The sequence below is a fragment of the Fukomys damarensis genome, unplaced genomic scaffold (genome assembly GCF_012274545.1).
Source record: "Fukomys damarensis isolate Sample0158 unplaced genomic scaffold, DMR_v1.0_HiC HiC_scaffold_13, whole genome shotgun sequence".
NCBI classification, from domain to species: Eukaryota; Metazoa; Chordata; class Mammalia; order Rodentia; family Bathyergidae; genus Fukomys; species Fukomys damarensis.
In genome coordinates, this window is record NW_022900925.1 from 26,674,944 (window position 1) to 26,687,229 (window position 12,286).

General features: G+C 36.8%; 1 protein-coding gene across 12 annotated transcripts in view; it reads left to right on the forward strand.

Annotated features, from left to right (window-relative positions):
* The window catches only part of Trim37 (tripartite motif containing 37), a 151,794-nt gene that overhangs the window by 14,903 nt on the left and 124,605 nt on the right, over window positions 1-12,286 (forward strand). For all 12 annotated transcript variants that reach the window (XR_780741.3, XM_033762938.1, XM_033762939.1 and 9 more), the window contains 3 exons: window positions 2,512-2,599; window positions 6,128-6,250; window positions 8,724-8,847. Coding sequence is in view for 11 of the 12 variants with exons in the window: in XM_033762938.1 (XP_033618829.1) it covers window positions 2,512-2,599; window positions 6,128-6,250; window positions 8,724-8,847 (335 nt within the window). In the remaining variant the exon portion in view is untranslated. The remainder of the gene's footprint in view (window positions 1-2,511; window positions 2,600-6,127; window positions 6,251-8,723; window positions 8,848-12,286) is intronic.

Below are 12,286 nucleotides of genomic sequence, written 5' to 3' on the forward strand. Positions count from 1 at the left end.
GGTACCAGGGATTGAACTCGGGTCCTTGCGCTTGCAAAGCAGGCAGTGGAACTACTGAGCTAAATCCCAGGCTACCAGCTTGTATTTTTGAGTTTTCCTTGTAAGTAAAATCATACAGAATTTGTCATTTTGTGATTATTTCATTTAATATGTCCTCAGGGAACATTTATACTGTAGCATGTGTTAGAATTTCCTCTTTTTTAAAGTCTGAGTAGTATTCCACCATGTGTATATACACATTTTGTTTTCCATTCATCTTTGTGAATATTTGAATTGTTTCGGTCTTTTAAACGTTGGGTATAATGCTGCTATAGATTTGGTGTTCATGTCGTCAAGACTTTACTTTCAGGTTTTTTGTTTTTGTTTTTCCTTTTTTTGGGGTACTAGAAATTGAGCCAAGGGCCTTGTTGATGCTAGGCAAGGACTGTACCACTGATCTTCATCTTATTTTGAGATAAGTTGTTGCTAAATTGCTCAACGTGGCCTTGAATTTGGGATTTTCCTACCTCCACATTTTGAGCAGCTGTATTACAGGCATGTGGGTCAATATGCCTGGCTTTCTGTTTTAATTTTTTTTTTTTTTGGTTTTTGAGACAGGGTCTTACTATGTAGTTGAGACTGACCTGGAACTCACTGTGTAGCCCAGGCTGGACTCAAACCCGCGGTGATTCTCCTGCCTCAGCCTCCGGAGTGCTGGGATTACAGGCGTGCACCACCACGCCCAGCTCTGTTTTAAAATTTTTAGGAACCTCCATACTATTTTCCATGGTAGCTATAACATTTTACAATTCTACCAGTAGTGCCTGGGGTTCCAGTTTTTCTCTATCCCAGCCAGTACTTGCAGGGGTTACTTTATTTTACTTATTTTTGTCATAGACATCCTAATGGATGTGAGGTTTTGATTTGCATTTTCCTAAGCACTAATAGTAGTACAAGCATCTTCATATGTTTATTGGCCATGTGAACTCATATTTTCTTTGGAGAAATGTGAATACGTTATTTACCCCTTCCTCCACTGTGGATTGAACTCAGGAGTTTGCTTTTGCCACTGAACTAAATCCCTGGACCAATTATTTACCCTTTTTTGAGGGGTACTGGGGATTAAACTTGGGACCTTTCACTTGCAGGGCAGGTGGTGGAACCACTGAGCTAAATCCCCAGCCCCTTATTTTACCTATTTTTAAATCTGGGCTGTGTGTGTGTGTATGTGTGTGTATGTAGAGTTAAAGGAGTTCTTTATATGATCTGGATGTTGATTACTTGTCAGATACATGATTTTCAATTTTTTTCTGTTTTTAGTTTGCTTTTTAACTTTGTGGACTTTTAATGCACACAAGTCTTACATTTTGATGCCGAATTTAATTTTACTGTTGCCATCTGAGCTTTTGGTATAATATCCAATAAATCATTGCCAAACCTATGTCGTGGAACTTTCCCCCTTTTTCTCTAAGGGTTTTAGTTCTTGGTTTTATTTATTTATTTATTTAGGTACTGGGGATCAAACTCATGACCTTGTGCTTGTGAGGCAGGCGCAGTGCCACTGAGCTAAATCCCTGGTCCCTAGTTCTTGGTTTTCTATTTAGGTCTTTGGGTTCATTTTTGTATGTGATGTAATGTAAGGGTCTGTATTAGCTGACTAGGCAGTCTAATAGTACCACTGACTGGATGACTTAACCAATAGAAATTTATTTTTTCTTTTCTTAAGGCTGGGATTCCAAGATCAAGGTGCTGGCAGGGTTGGTTTTTGGTGAGGCTTCTGTCTTTGACTTGTTTATGGACACCTTCTTGCTCTACCCTAACATGGTCTTTAGTTATATATGTATTTACTCCTGTGGTCTTTCCTTACTAGTCCTATTAGATTTGGGACTTCTCTTTATGACTTTATTTGACTTCATTTACTTCCTTAAGGGCCCTGTCTCCAAATCAAGTCATATTGGGAGTTAAGGCTTCAACATGTGCATTTTGGGAGAACACAGTTCAGTCCATAGCAGAGTGTATAACTCTATTGTTTTGCATATGGATATCTGGTGTAAGAGAAAACTTAAAATTGAGTTGTTTACTTCCTATGAGATTCTGGTATTACAGTATGCAATGAAATACATACCTTGGATGTTATCACTGGTCACATGTAGGAAAACCATTTGTAAATGTACACTTGCTTATGTCTGTATAGACATGTCAGTCTGATCAAGCGCTTGCCCAAAATGTAACACAATAGCATGTATCATTTGTAGTGATGGTAGGAATTTGTGCTATATTGGTACATAATTTAGAGAGGAATATGCAATTAGCATATGCTTATAGTGATGAAAATACTTCAAGAGATTTGTCTGTGTATAATTCTTTAGCTTAATTTTTCAAATTTCAAATAGAATAGATTTGATATTGTGTTTTTGGAGGCCTTGTCATTTAAAATTGACCTGTTTGCCCAAGCTTAGAAATATATTGATACAATTGTTTCAGTTTTAATTTACTTAATTTATAACTGTATTTTCTCTTCAAAATGTATAGATGTGAAAATCACCATGAAAAGCTTAGTGTATTTTGCTGGACTTGTAAGAAGTGTATCTGCCATCAGTGTGCACTTTGGGGAGGAATGGTAAGCAGAACAAATTTACCATACTGTCTTTAGTTAGCAATTGGGAGGTATTTAAATATTTGTTTGATTTAGATAGAAAGTAATATCATTACTCTGTAGGATGAAAATTAAAATGTATCTGCTTTATTAAAGTTATTGTACCTCTTATTCCAGAAGAACTTCAAGTGGGAGTGTTTGATGTCAAATGTGTACCCCTTAAATTAATATTTTAACCCAATATATATAGAATGTAGATTCATGTCTAGCTCCCTCCTTCCCTGCTTGGTATTGTAGATCAAACCCAAGGCCTTTTTGCATGGTAAAGGTTCTACCAGGGAGCTATATATATCCTTAGCCCAACTTTCATCTCCAAATCTTTGGTTGTAGGATCAAGGCATTTTCTTTTATTAAAGTTCAGTTGATATGATATATTGGCCATACTTTCTTTTTTTTTTTTTTTTTTTTTTAAGTACCGGGGATTGAATTTAGGACCTTATGCTTGCGAGGCAAGTGGTGGCACCACTGAGCTAAATCTGTGGCCCTTTGGCCATAATTTCTGACTTTGGTTTCTTTAAAAAAGAGCAAGAATTACAAACTTGTGAGACAATCCAGTGCAAACATTCAAATTGTATATAATCCTTCCATCCTAAATTTTTAGTTTTTTTGTTCTATTCTCTTTGAAAAGCAGGTTTTTTTTTTAAAGACAGATTCTTACTTTATTCCCCAGGCTGGCCTTGAACCCTTGTGCTCAAGTTAACCTCTTGCCATTGCCTCCCAAGTAGCTGGGACTGCAGGCATGTGCCACTAAGCCTTGCTTCAGAAGGGGATTTTTAAGACAATCTATGTTTATTAAGTTTTAAGCTTTCAAGTTAGTTTACCTATAAGCAGCTTGTTATTTTATAGTCATGTGTTATTATGTATTTAATATTAATTAAATTGTTTATTTGCAGTAAGTACAATTATAAACATAAATAGATTGAGAATAAGCATAAGAAACTTTTTTCTCTTTCATGGTGCTGGTGATTGATCTCAGAGGCTAGAGCATGCTATTCTGAGTTGCATCTATAGCCTGACGCAGTAGTCTTAGTGGGGAAAATAAGTGATTGTGGGAATAGAAGTGGGTAATTGTCTACTTCTGATGAGACTTGATCGTTTCTGTGGGTATCAGTCAGTATATTTTAAAGAAAGGGTGATAGGCCTACTTGGTTGAGTAGAGCTCAGTTTAGGAGCTTTGTGTTCACATTTGAACACTAATAGGCTGGCCAGAAAACGTTTTTTACAGTTTAATATTTAGACAGGTTTTGTAAGAGCCAGTGGAAACATTGTTTTCCATATTTTTTCCCCCAATTTTAAGTGAATTCTTAAAAATCCACATCTTCCATGGTGTGGTGGGAAAATGCCTGTAGTCTCAGGTACTCCCAGGTATGAGATGAGAGGATTGCTTGAGCCCATGAGTCTGAGACCAGTCTAGGCAACATAGTAGGGCTTTGTTTCAAAAAAAGATGATAAAAGCCACAGTTCCTTTGTTTGTTTGTATGTTTGTTTGTTTCTTAGAGAACAATGTGGGGTACTTTGGCTAAGACTATTTTAATAAGACTTTATCTATTGTAGGACTTTTAGTATATAAGTATAGTGTGCTAACCGATTGCAGCACTGGCGCTCCAAAGACTTTTTATAATAGAAATCTAATAGTCTTACTTACTGATGAAGAACTATAATGTTTTTTGTTTTTTTGTGGGTACTGAGGATTGAACCTCCAGACCGTGCACTTGTGAGGCAGGCACCAGAATCACTGAGCTAAATCCCTGGCCCTATAATGTTTTTTAAATTGGAATGTAAAATAGTTTTTCAGCACTAAAAAAATTGTTCTTTGAACTAAATGTAACTGGATATGGCATGCTATTTTGTATCAGCCTTTTATCTCTACAGTGATTTATTTTTGCAATATTTGGAATTGAACTCAGGGCCTTTGCATTAAGCTACATCCCTACCCCTTTTTATTTTTGAGATAGGTTTTCACAAAGTTGCTATATTGCTCAGATTGGACTTGAATTTGTGATCCTCCTTCCTCATCCTCTCAATTATAATTACTTATAAGCATGTGCCAACTTTTACACCCAGCTTTTACAGTAATTTTTTGTGCCATGAATAATGAATTCATAGCTTTTGCCAATTATATACACTGATTTCTCCCTCAAGTATACCTCTCTCCTTCCTTTTCCCCTTCTTTCCCTTTCTGTTTTTTCTCTCTTTTTTTCAGTCCTGGGGATCAAACACAGGGCTTTGCATATGCTAGACAAGTACTCTACCGCTGTGTTGCATGCCTGGTCCTCTCAAATCTTTCTGGTTTATTCACCTGAGGATTTAGTAATGAGCAAGACAGCTATCAGACAATTCTACATTTAGTTGGTATGATAAATTTTAGAGATAGAGAGCTGCTGAGCGTATACTACTGTGGGCATTACTTTTTAATAAGAAGAGTAATTTTGTGAAGATCTGTTGGGAAGAAATTTGAGAGTTTTTTTTTTGTTTTGTTTTGTTTTGTTTTTTTTCATTTTCTTTTGAGACAGGATCTTGCTGTGTAGTTCAGCCTCCTAAGTACTAAGATTATGGGCATGTACCACCATGTCTAGTACAATTTGTGGATATGAAAGAAAGCTAATGTCACCCAAGAGAAGAGTGCCTGATAAGGCTTTGAGAGATGATTTGGACTATGGTTAAAATTTTCTTTTCCTTAAGCCTGATGTGGTGGTGCATGCCTGTAATCCTAGCACTTGGGAGACTGAGGCAGGAGGATCACCGTGAGTTTGAGGGCAGTCTGAGCTACATGGTGAATTCAAGGCCAGTCTGAACTGCATAGCAAGACCTGGTCTCAAAAAGCCAGAAAAAAGTTTTGTATTATTGGGGATAGAACCCCTTGTTCATGCTAAGCAAGTGCTCTGCCTCTGAATTACACCCCAGCCCAGGATCTTGTTTTTTTCTGATGAGTCATGATATCTAGGTAAATGTGAACATTATGGTAAAGTCCAGTATTTCTGATCTTGAAAGAGTTCTTACATGGGCCCCGTGATTTTATGCATGCACTAGCCTGCTTCAATAAAATAAAGGTAACTGAAAAATATATGTTTAAAAATATTTACCAGTTTTTTAGTGTCCATAGCATGTTAGAAAGGAATGTAACCAGGTATGGTGGTGCACATCTTTAATCCCAGCTACTTTGGAGGCTGAGACAGGAAGATCACAGGTTACAGTCAATTTAGCAAGACTGTCTCAAAATGAAATTTTAAAATGGGCTGAGATGTAGCTCACCACTAGAATACTTGCCTAGTATATGTTCAGGCCCTGTGTTCAATTCCAACTGCCACAAAAGGTGGGGTGGTGGTGGTAAATGCTGACGAGATATGGGAAAATATATTTTTTTTAAATTTATTGGTACATTTTAGGTAACAATACAGTTACATTCATCATTGGGGTCTTGTACCTTTTACATGACATCTTGGTTCTTATTTTGGAAAAATCTTTTAAAACTACTCTTATTAATTTGAATAGCATGGTGGACATACCTTTAAACCTTTGGCAGAAATTTATGAGCAGCATGTCACTAAAGTGAATGAAGAGGTAGCCAAACTTCGTCGACGTCTCATGGAACTGATCAGCTTAGTTCAAGAAGTGGTAAGAGTGCTTGCTACAAGAGCATTCCTTTTATATTGTATAATGTAAATCAACCTTATATTCAAATCAAGATTTGCATTTATTTATTTATTTATTTTTGGTACTGGCGATCGAACTTGGGACCTTGCAGCAAAACCACTGATCTAAATCCCATCCCCCAGGATTTGAAATGGAATAGGCTCATCAAATTCAATTGAGCTGAGGAATTTCAGTCCAAAGTCTTGGCTGATAGGGAATGAGCAGAAGCCAGAGATTTAACTGTCATGCAGAATTAGAGAGTCCCCTAATGAGTTAAAATAGTCTGATTATTATAGCATCAATACTTGACTTCTCAACATTGGCTTCAGTAGAGTCATTACAGTTATTCATTCTTTGGATCTCAGCTTTGGAAAGATTTCTTCCACAGAAAAGAAAACTATTTGAGATGTCCTGAATAGATTCTTACAGAGTTGAAGGAGTAATATCCCCCGACTGGGGATTGGACTCAGGACCTTGTATTTACGAGGCAGGTGCAGTGTTACTGAGCTACATCCCGGACCCTTGAAGAAGTAATATTTATTAGTACTATCTCAGTTACTTTTCTTATTGCTGAGACAAAATACTTGACAGCCAAAGTTAAGGGAGGAAAGGTTTATTTTTGCTCACAGTCTGTAGAGGTTTCAGCCCATAACTTGCTGGCCCCATGGCAGAGTGATATCACAGAAAGAAATAGTCCATGGCAAGCAGAAGGCAGCAAAAGCAGCAAGCAGAGAACGACCAACAGCCCTCTTTCTGTCCCTTATGTCCTATTCAGGCTAATATAGCATATAGCACTCCCATCTACCGTGGGGCATCCTTAATTCTAGCATCAAACCATGAATCAATCCCAGCATCACATCCCTTATTCCCAGCATTACATCCCTAAATCCATTCACCTCTGAAAAGCCCCACCTATGACCACATGAGGCTTTAGGAGACATTTAGATAATAACTACTCTTCAGATATTGTGGCGCTCAGTTTTGTTGAGTGTTGTGTATTTTAAAATGTGATTGTTGAGACAGGGTCTCACTGTATAGTTGAAGCTGGCCTTGAAGTCATTATATATAGGCTGGCCTTGAATTCACAGCAGTCCTTCTGCCTCAGCCTCCCTGGCAATGGGATTACAAGTGTATGCCACCACGCCTGGCTAAAATGTTACTTCTTTGGAAAAATGTGATAAGCTTCAACCATTTAGTACTAAATATACTTTTGGAATTTATTGTAAAGTTGCCAAAATGACAGTTACAAATAAGATTTGTCTATATTATCTAACTTAAGAACAGATGTTCTCTTTGTCTTACCTTTCAAGAATCAAAATCCAAATATTTTAACACTCTTTATACAGAAGATAGTACTGTAGAATTAAACATATGCTACAAAGTTATTGTGAAAAATAAGCAAGTTGGGTGGTTTCTATTTGGTCTTTATCTTGTTTATTTTCTTTCTTTTTTGATACCAGGAATTGAACTCTTTGCTGCTGAGCTACATCCCTGGCCCCCTCTAACTACCTTTTATCTATTTTCTTCTTGACCACTTTAGGGAGAGTATTCTAGGTTGAGATTTTTATTCCTTGTATTTATATAGTAATGAGTTGTAAGTATAGGAGGGATTTTTTTTATTTTATTCTGTGCCTGTTTGAAATCTACTGCATATACTACTGTACACAACTTACTCTTTTTGTACGTAGTTCTGAAAACAAAAACGAAACTATAGAATAGAGACTAGTTTTTAAACATTTTTTTCATTCGTTTAGGTTTTTCAGTCTGTGAGGTGGCTTTCTTGTTTTGGTTTTTTGAGGCAAAGTCTTGCTGTGTAGCTCAGTCTCACTTTGAATTTGTGACGATTGTCCTGCCTCAGCCTTCCAAATGCTAGGATTACAAGTGTGCTCCACAATGCCCTGCTTCTGCTTTAGATTTTGAAAAGTAGTTTTCTATCAGGAAGGTGATTATGACTTCACACATGGCCTATGTGTGTTACCTAAACCAGTGTTTTATAGTAGCACCTCTTTTTATTAAATATGCTTCAGAATACTTTATTTTTTCTTTTTTTGGTGCCAGCAATCAAACTCAGGACAATTGAGCTTAGGACCTTGTGCTTGCCAGGCAGGCGTGGCACCACTGAGCTAAATCCCTGGCCCTTCAGTATACTTTAATTGGTTATTTTTAAAAAATCTTTTAAACTGATTTAGTTCATTATTCAGAATAGTGAGTGACCTACCAACATTTTGTAAAAATATTTGCTTACATATTTTTTTTTGGTACTGGGGATTGAACTCGGGTCCTTGCGCTTGCAAGGCAGGCCACTGAACCACTGAGCTAAATCCCAGGCCTGCTTACATATTTTAAAGAGATAATGAATTGATTTTAGGAATACTCGCAGTGATTGAATTAATGTCTGTTTACTTCTGTTTTTAAGTTCTTCAATTAAAATTCTTGTTACCTGTTTATCATCTAGGAAAGAAATGTAGAAGCTGTAAGAAATGCAAAAGATGAGCGTGTTCGTGAAATTAGGAATGCGGTGGAAATGATGATTGCACGATTAGACACACAGCTTAAAAATAAGCTTATAACACTGATGGGTGAGTGTTTTTGTATATTGCTTGGAGAACATTGTACTTGGAGCTTCCTTAAGATTCACTCTGGGGAGAGTAAATTTGGTGAGTTTTTATAGGATAGGAAAGAATCTTGAAATTGTAGGTAGTTCTGTTATCATCTGGACAGATAGATGCCTGACTTGTATTTAGAAACTATTGGAGGGGCCGGGGATTTAGTTCAGCAATTCGTTGGCCTGCCTTGCAAGTGCAAGGACCAGAGTTCAATCTCCAGTGCCAAAAAAAAAAAAAAAAAAAAAAATAAAAAAATATTTTTTTCAGTCATTTGGATGAGAATCTTTTGGTTAATGAACCTCATTGTTAGATAGCTTTTTTTTTCCTTTTTTTTAAACCAAATTTAATAAACATTCCTACTACTAATATCCTATTTATTTTCATTATAATATTAAAGGTGAAGAAGTCACATTTGTGAATATCAGAGTAGTCCCCTTTCTTTAGAGATTTATAAAGTCTTGGTTTCCAGTTTCTCATAGGTCTCATTTTTTCCTTTTTCCTTTTGGTACCAGAGATAGAACTCAGGACCTTACGCTTGTGAGGCAGGCATGGTGCCACTGAGATAAATCCCAGCCCCTAATTTTTATATCTAAATTATATTTATATTTATGATATTCATATTTTCACATTTTTGGTTCCTCAAAGATTCTCTTAATTATTCTTTCATTACAGTTTATTACAGTATTGAAAATAAAATTTAATAGTTTGAACCTGTAATTGTTTTAGTATCTTTGAGCTTAACATATAATCCCAGTTCATCTAATGTTTTACTGACACAAAAGTAGCTTTGCAATTTGTATCATAGTGTGTTATGAGATATCTATAAACTTTAATAAGGTGTGAATGAAGATTTTTTTATTTCCTTTTACAAGGTTTTGACCATGCTTTTGTGTCATTAAAAATACTTTATCCACTTTAACTTCTTTTTAAAAAGTTACAGATATAGTTTGGTTTAGATATTCTCATAGTATTCTTTTTTTTGTGGTACCAAGGATTGAACTCAGGACCTTGTGCTTGCGAGGTGAGATATCACTGAGCTGAATCCCTGACCCGTGGATATTCTCATAGTATTCTATGAATAATTTTTATATTATGAATCTATACTATCTGACTTGTAATTTTTTTCCAAGATCAATCAGCTAATAGTCATTTTTGGTACCCAGAATCAAACTTGCAAACTTGTTTGCAAGTCAGGTGGTGGAACCACTGAGCTAAATCACCGGCCCAGTATATGGCCTGTTTTTAATTAATTTGCTTAATCGCTTCATTTGTGTAATTGGATTCACTGCAAATAAGAAGTACCAATCTTTTGATTTTAGTAACTATGTAATTCACTGGATGAAATAATTTCCTTTATCAATAACTTGCCCTACTTGTGTGGTTTCAAATCATTTTTCACTATGAAAAGTGACTGTATCTTTTGTACTTAAATAGAATTCTTTCAGGATTAGAATATCTCTATAATAGTCTTACTATAGGGTTGCTTCATATTATGAGGAGCTTCAAACAAATATATCACAATTACTACCACTTAATCTTTTTTTTTCTTTTTTTTTTTTTTCACTTAATCTTTAAACAGGATCTTCTGTATAGATCAGGCTGGTCCTGAACTCACTATGTTAATAATACTATTGTCCATAGTGCTAATGTTTTAGAACAGTGAAATGTGATATTGGTGGAAATTACCTCTGATAAATCCCAGGGTATAATTTATTTTGATTTACATGTATCTTTATAATCAGAGCATCTGATTTCAGTTTCTAAAAAACTAAAATGGTTTACATCCTAGTTGTCAGTCTTTATCAAATAATACTGCTCCATACTGATAAAACTTCTGCTAAACTCATAGGATATGCTTCTATCCCTTTGGACTTTGTGGTTTATAAAGAAAATGGTCTGATTTGGTAAAACTGCTGGTGTTTTTGTTTCAAAGCATATAGCTGGGGTTGAGCTCTTACCTAGCATACAAGAGGCCCTAGGTTTAATCCCCAGCACTGCAAAAAAAGAGTTTAAAAAGATGATCACTGCTCTTGGTGTATATTTCTAGCACTCTGGGAGGCTGAAGCAGAGGAATGATGAATTTGAGCCCAGCTTTGGCACCTTAGCTATTAAGGAGACCATGTTTTAAATAAAAGGTCTGAGATGTATTTTAGTTTGAAGGCCCTGGGTTCAGTCCCCTGTACCATTAATACACACACACATACACACACAGACACACACACACACACAGAGCAGTTTCTTGAATATAGTAATAAATTTCTATAATAATTCTTTTTCTATATCTAGCTTCTTGAGTCTAGCTCTCTGGGCCTTTTTAAACAAGTCTTTTTTTCTCTCTCTCTTTCTTTTCTCTTTTTCCAAGAATATTTATTTCACCTTTCTTTACACAGTGATGGTCAGAACGGCTGGTGAATGGCAGGACACGCAAGGTCCCCCTGGAATCAGCCTTATTGTCAGAAGCCCACAGCAGTGTTTTAAATGAGGGAGGGCCTGGCTGGTCTGCAGTCTGAATTCTTGTGTATTTAGTAGCATTCAGGAGTTATACTGGAAAGAAGTATTACAAGTAATGATTAATTAAAATTGCCATTTGTTATAAATACCAACCAAGTTAAATAATGCTATTTTAACTATCCTTGCCCCTTTAAGCTGGGGTTTAGATTTTCCTTTGCTGGAAGTCACTTTCCTGAACACATCTTTCACTTAGTTCCCTCTTTGCTGCCCTCCTGGAAGCACTGAGGGCCTGGGCCAGAGTGAGCTTTTGTCCTTCTGCACAGTCCCTCTCCCTACCCCCAGGCTTTGTGGCGTAGACTCAGCTTGCTCCAGGTTCCTTGCTCCCAGAGGTTTCTGAGACCCCAGGTGCACTGCCACCCAGCCTGAGATTCATGTAGACGCCCCCCTGCCTGCCACTCTACCAGAAAGCAAGATCCTCCCTGACACTCAGAAAAAAGGGAATTATCAAATTTGCTTTTTCCTGTAATAGGTGGGGTTTTCCCTTCTCTATAGGACCATCGAAGTATTTCACAACTATTTCTCCTCTTAAATAAAAGACAGATGTCTGAAAGCTCCTTCCCTTCACTTGAGACCCTTGAGAGGTGGACGATCAAGCTGTCAGCGGGGCCCTTGGCAAGCAGCGTGCTGACCATGTCTCGGGGAGGGACTTATTCCGTAGAAAGAATGGCGGATGCTGCTTCGTGCTCTGTACCCTGTCACAGCACATGGCATGAGGCCTAGGGTTGGTCACAAAATCAGCAGAGTTAGTGAAAACAAACTCCAAGGTTAATTTCTTTAAAGACTGACAACTGGGCCTGGGGATTTAGCTCAGTGGTTCTGCTGCCTGCCTCACAAGCACAAGGACCCAAGTTCAATCCCTGGTACCAAAAAAAAAAAAAAAAAAAAAAAAAAAAAAACAAAA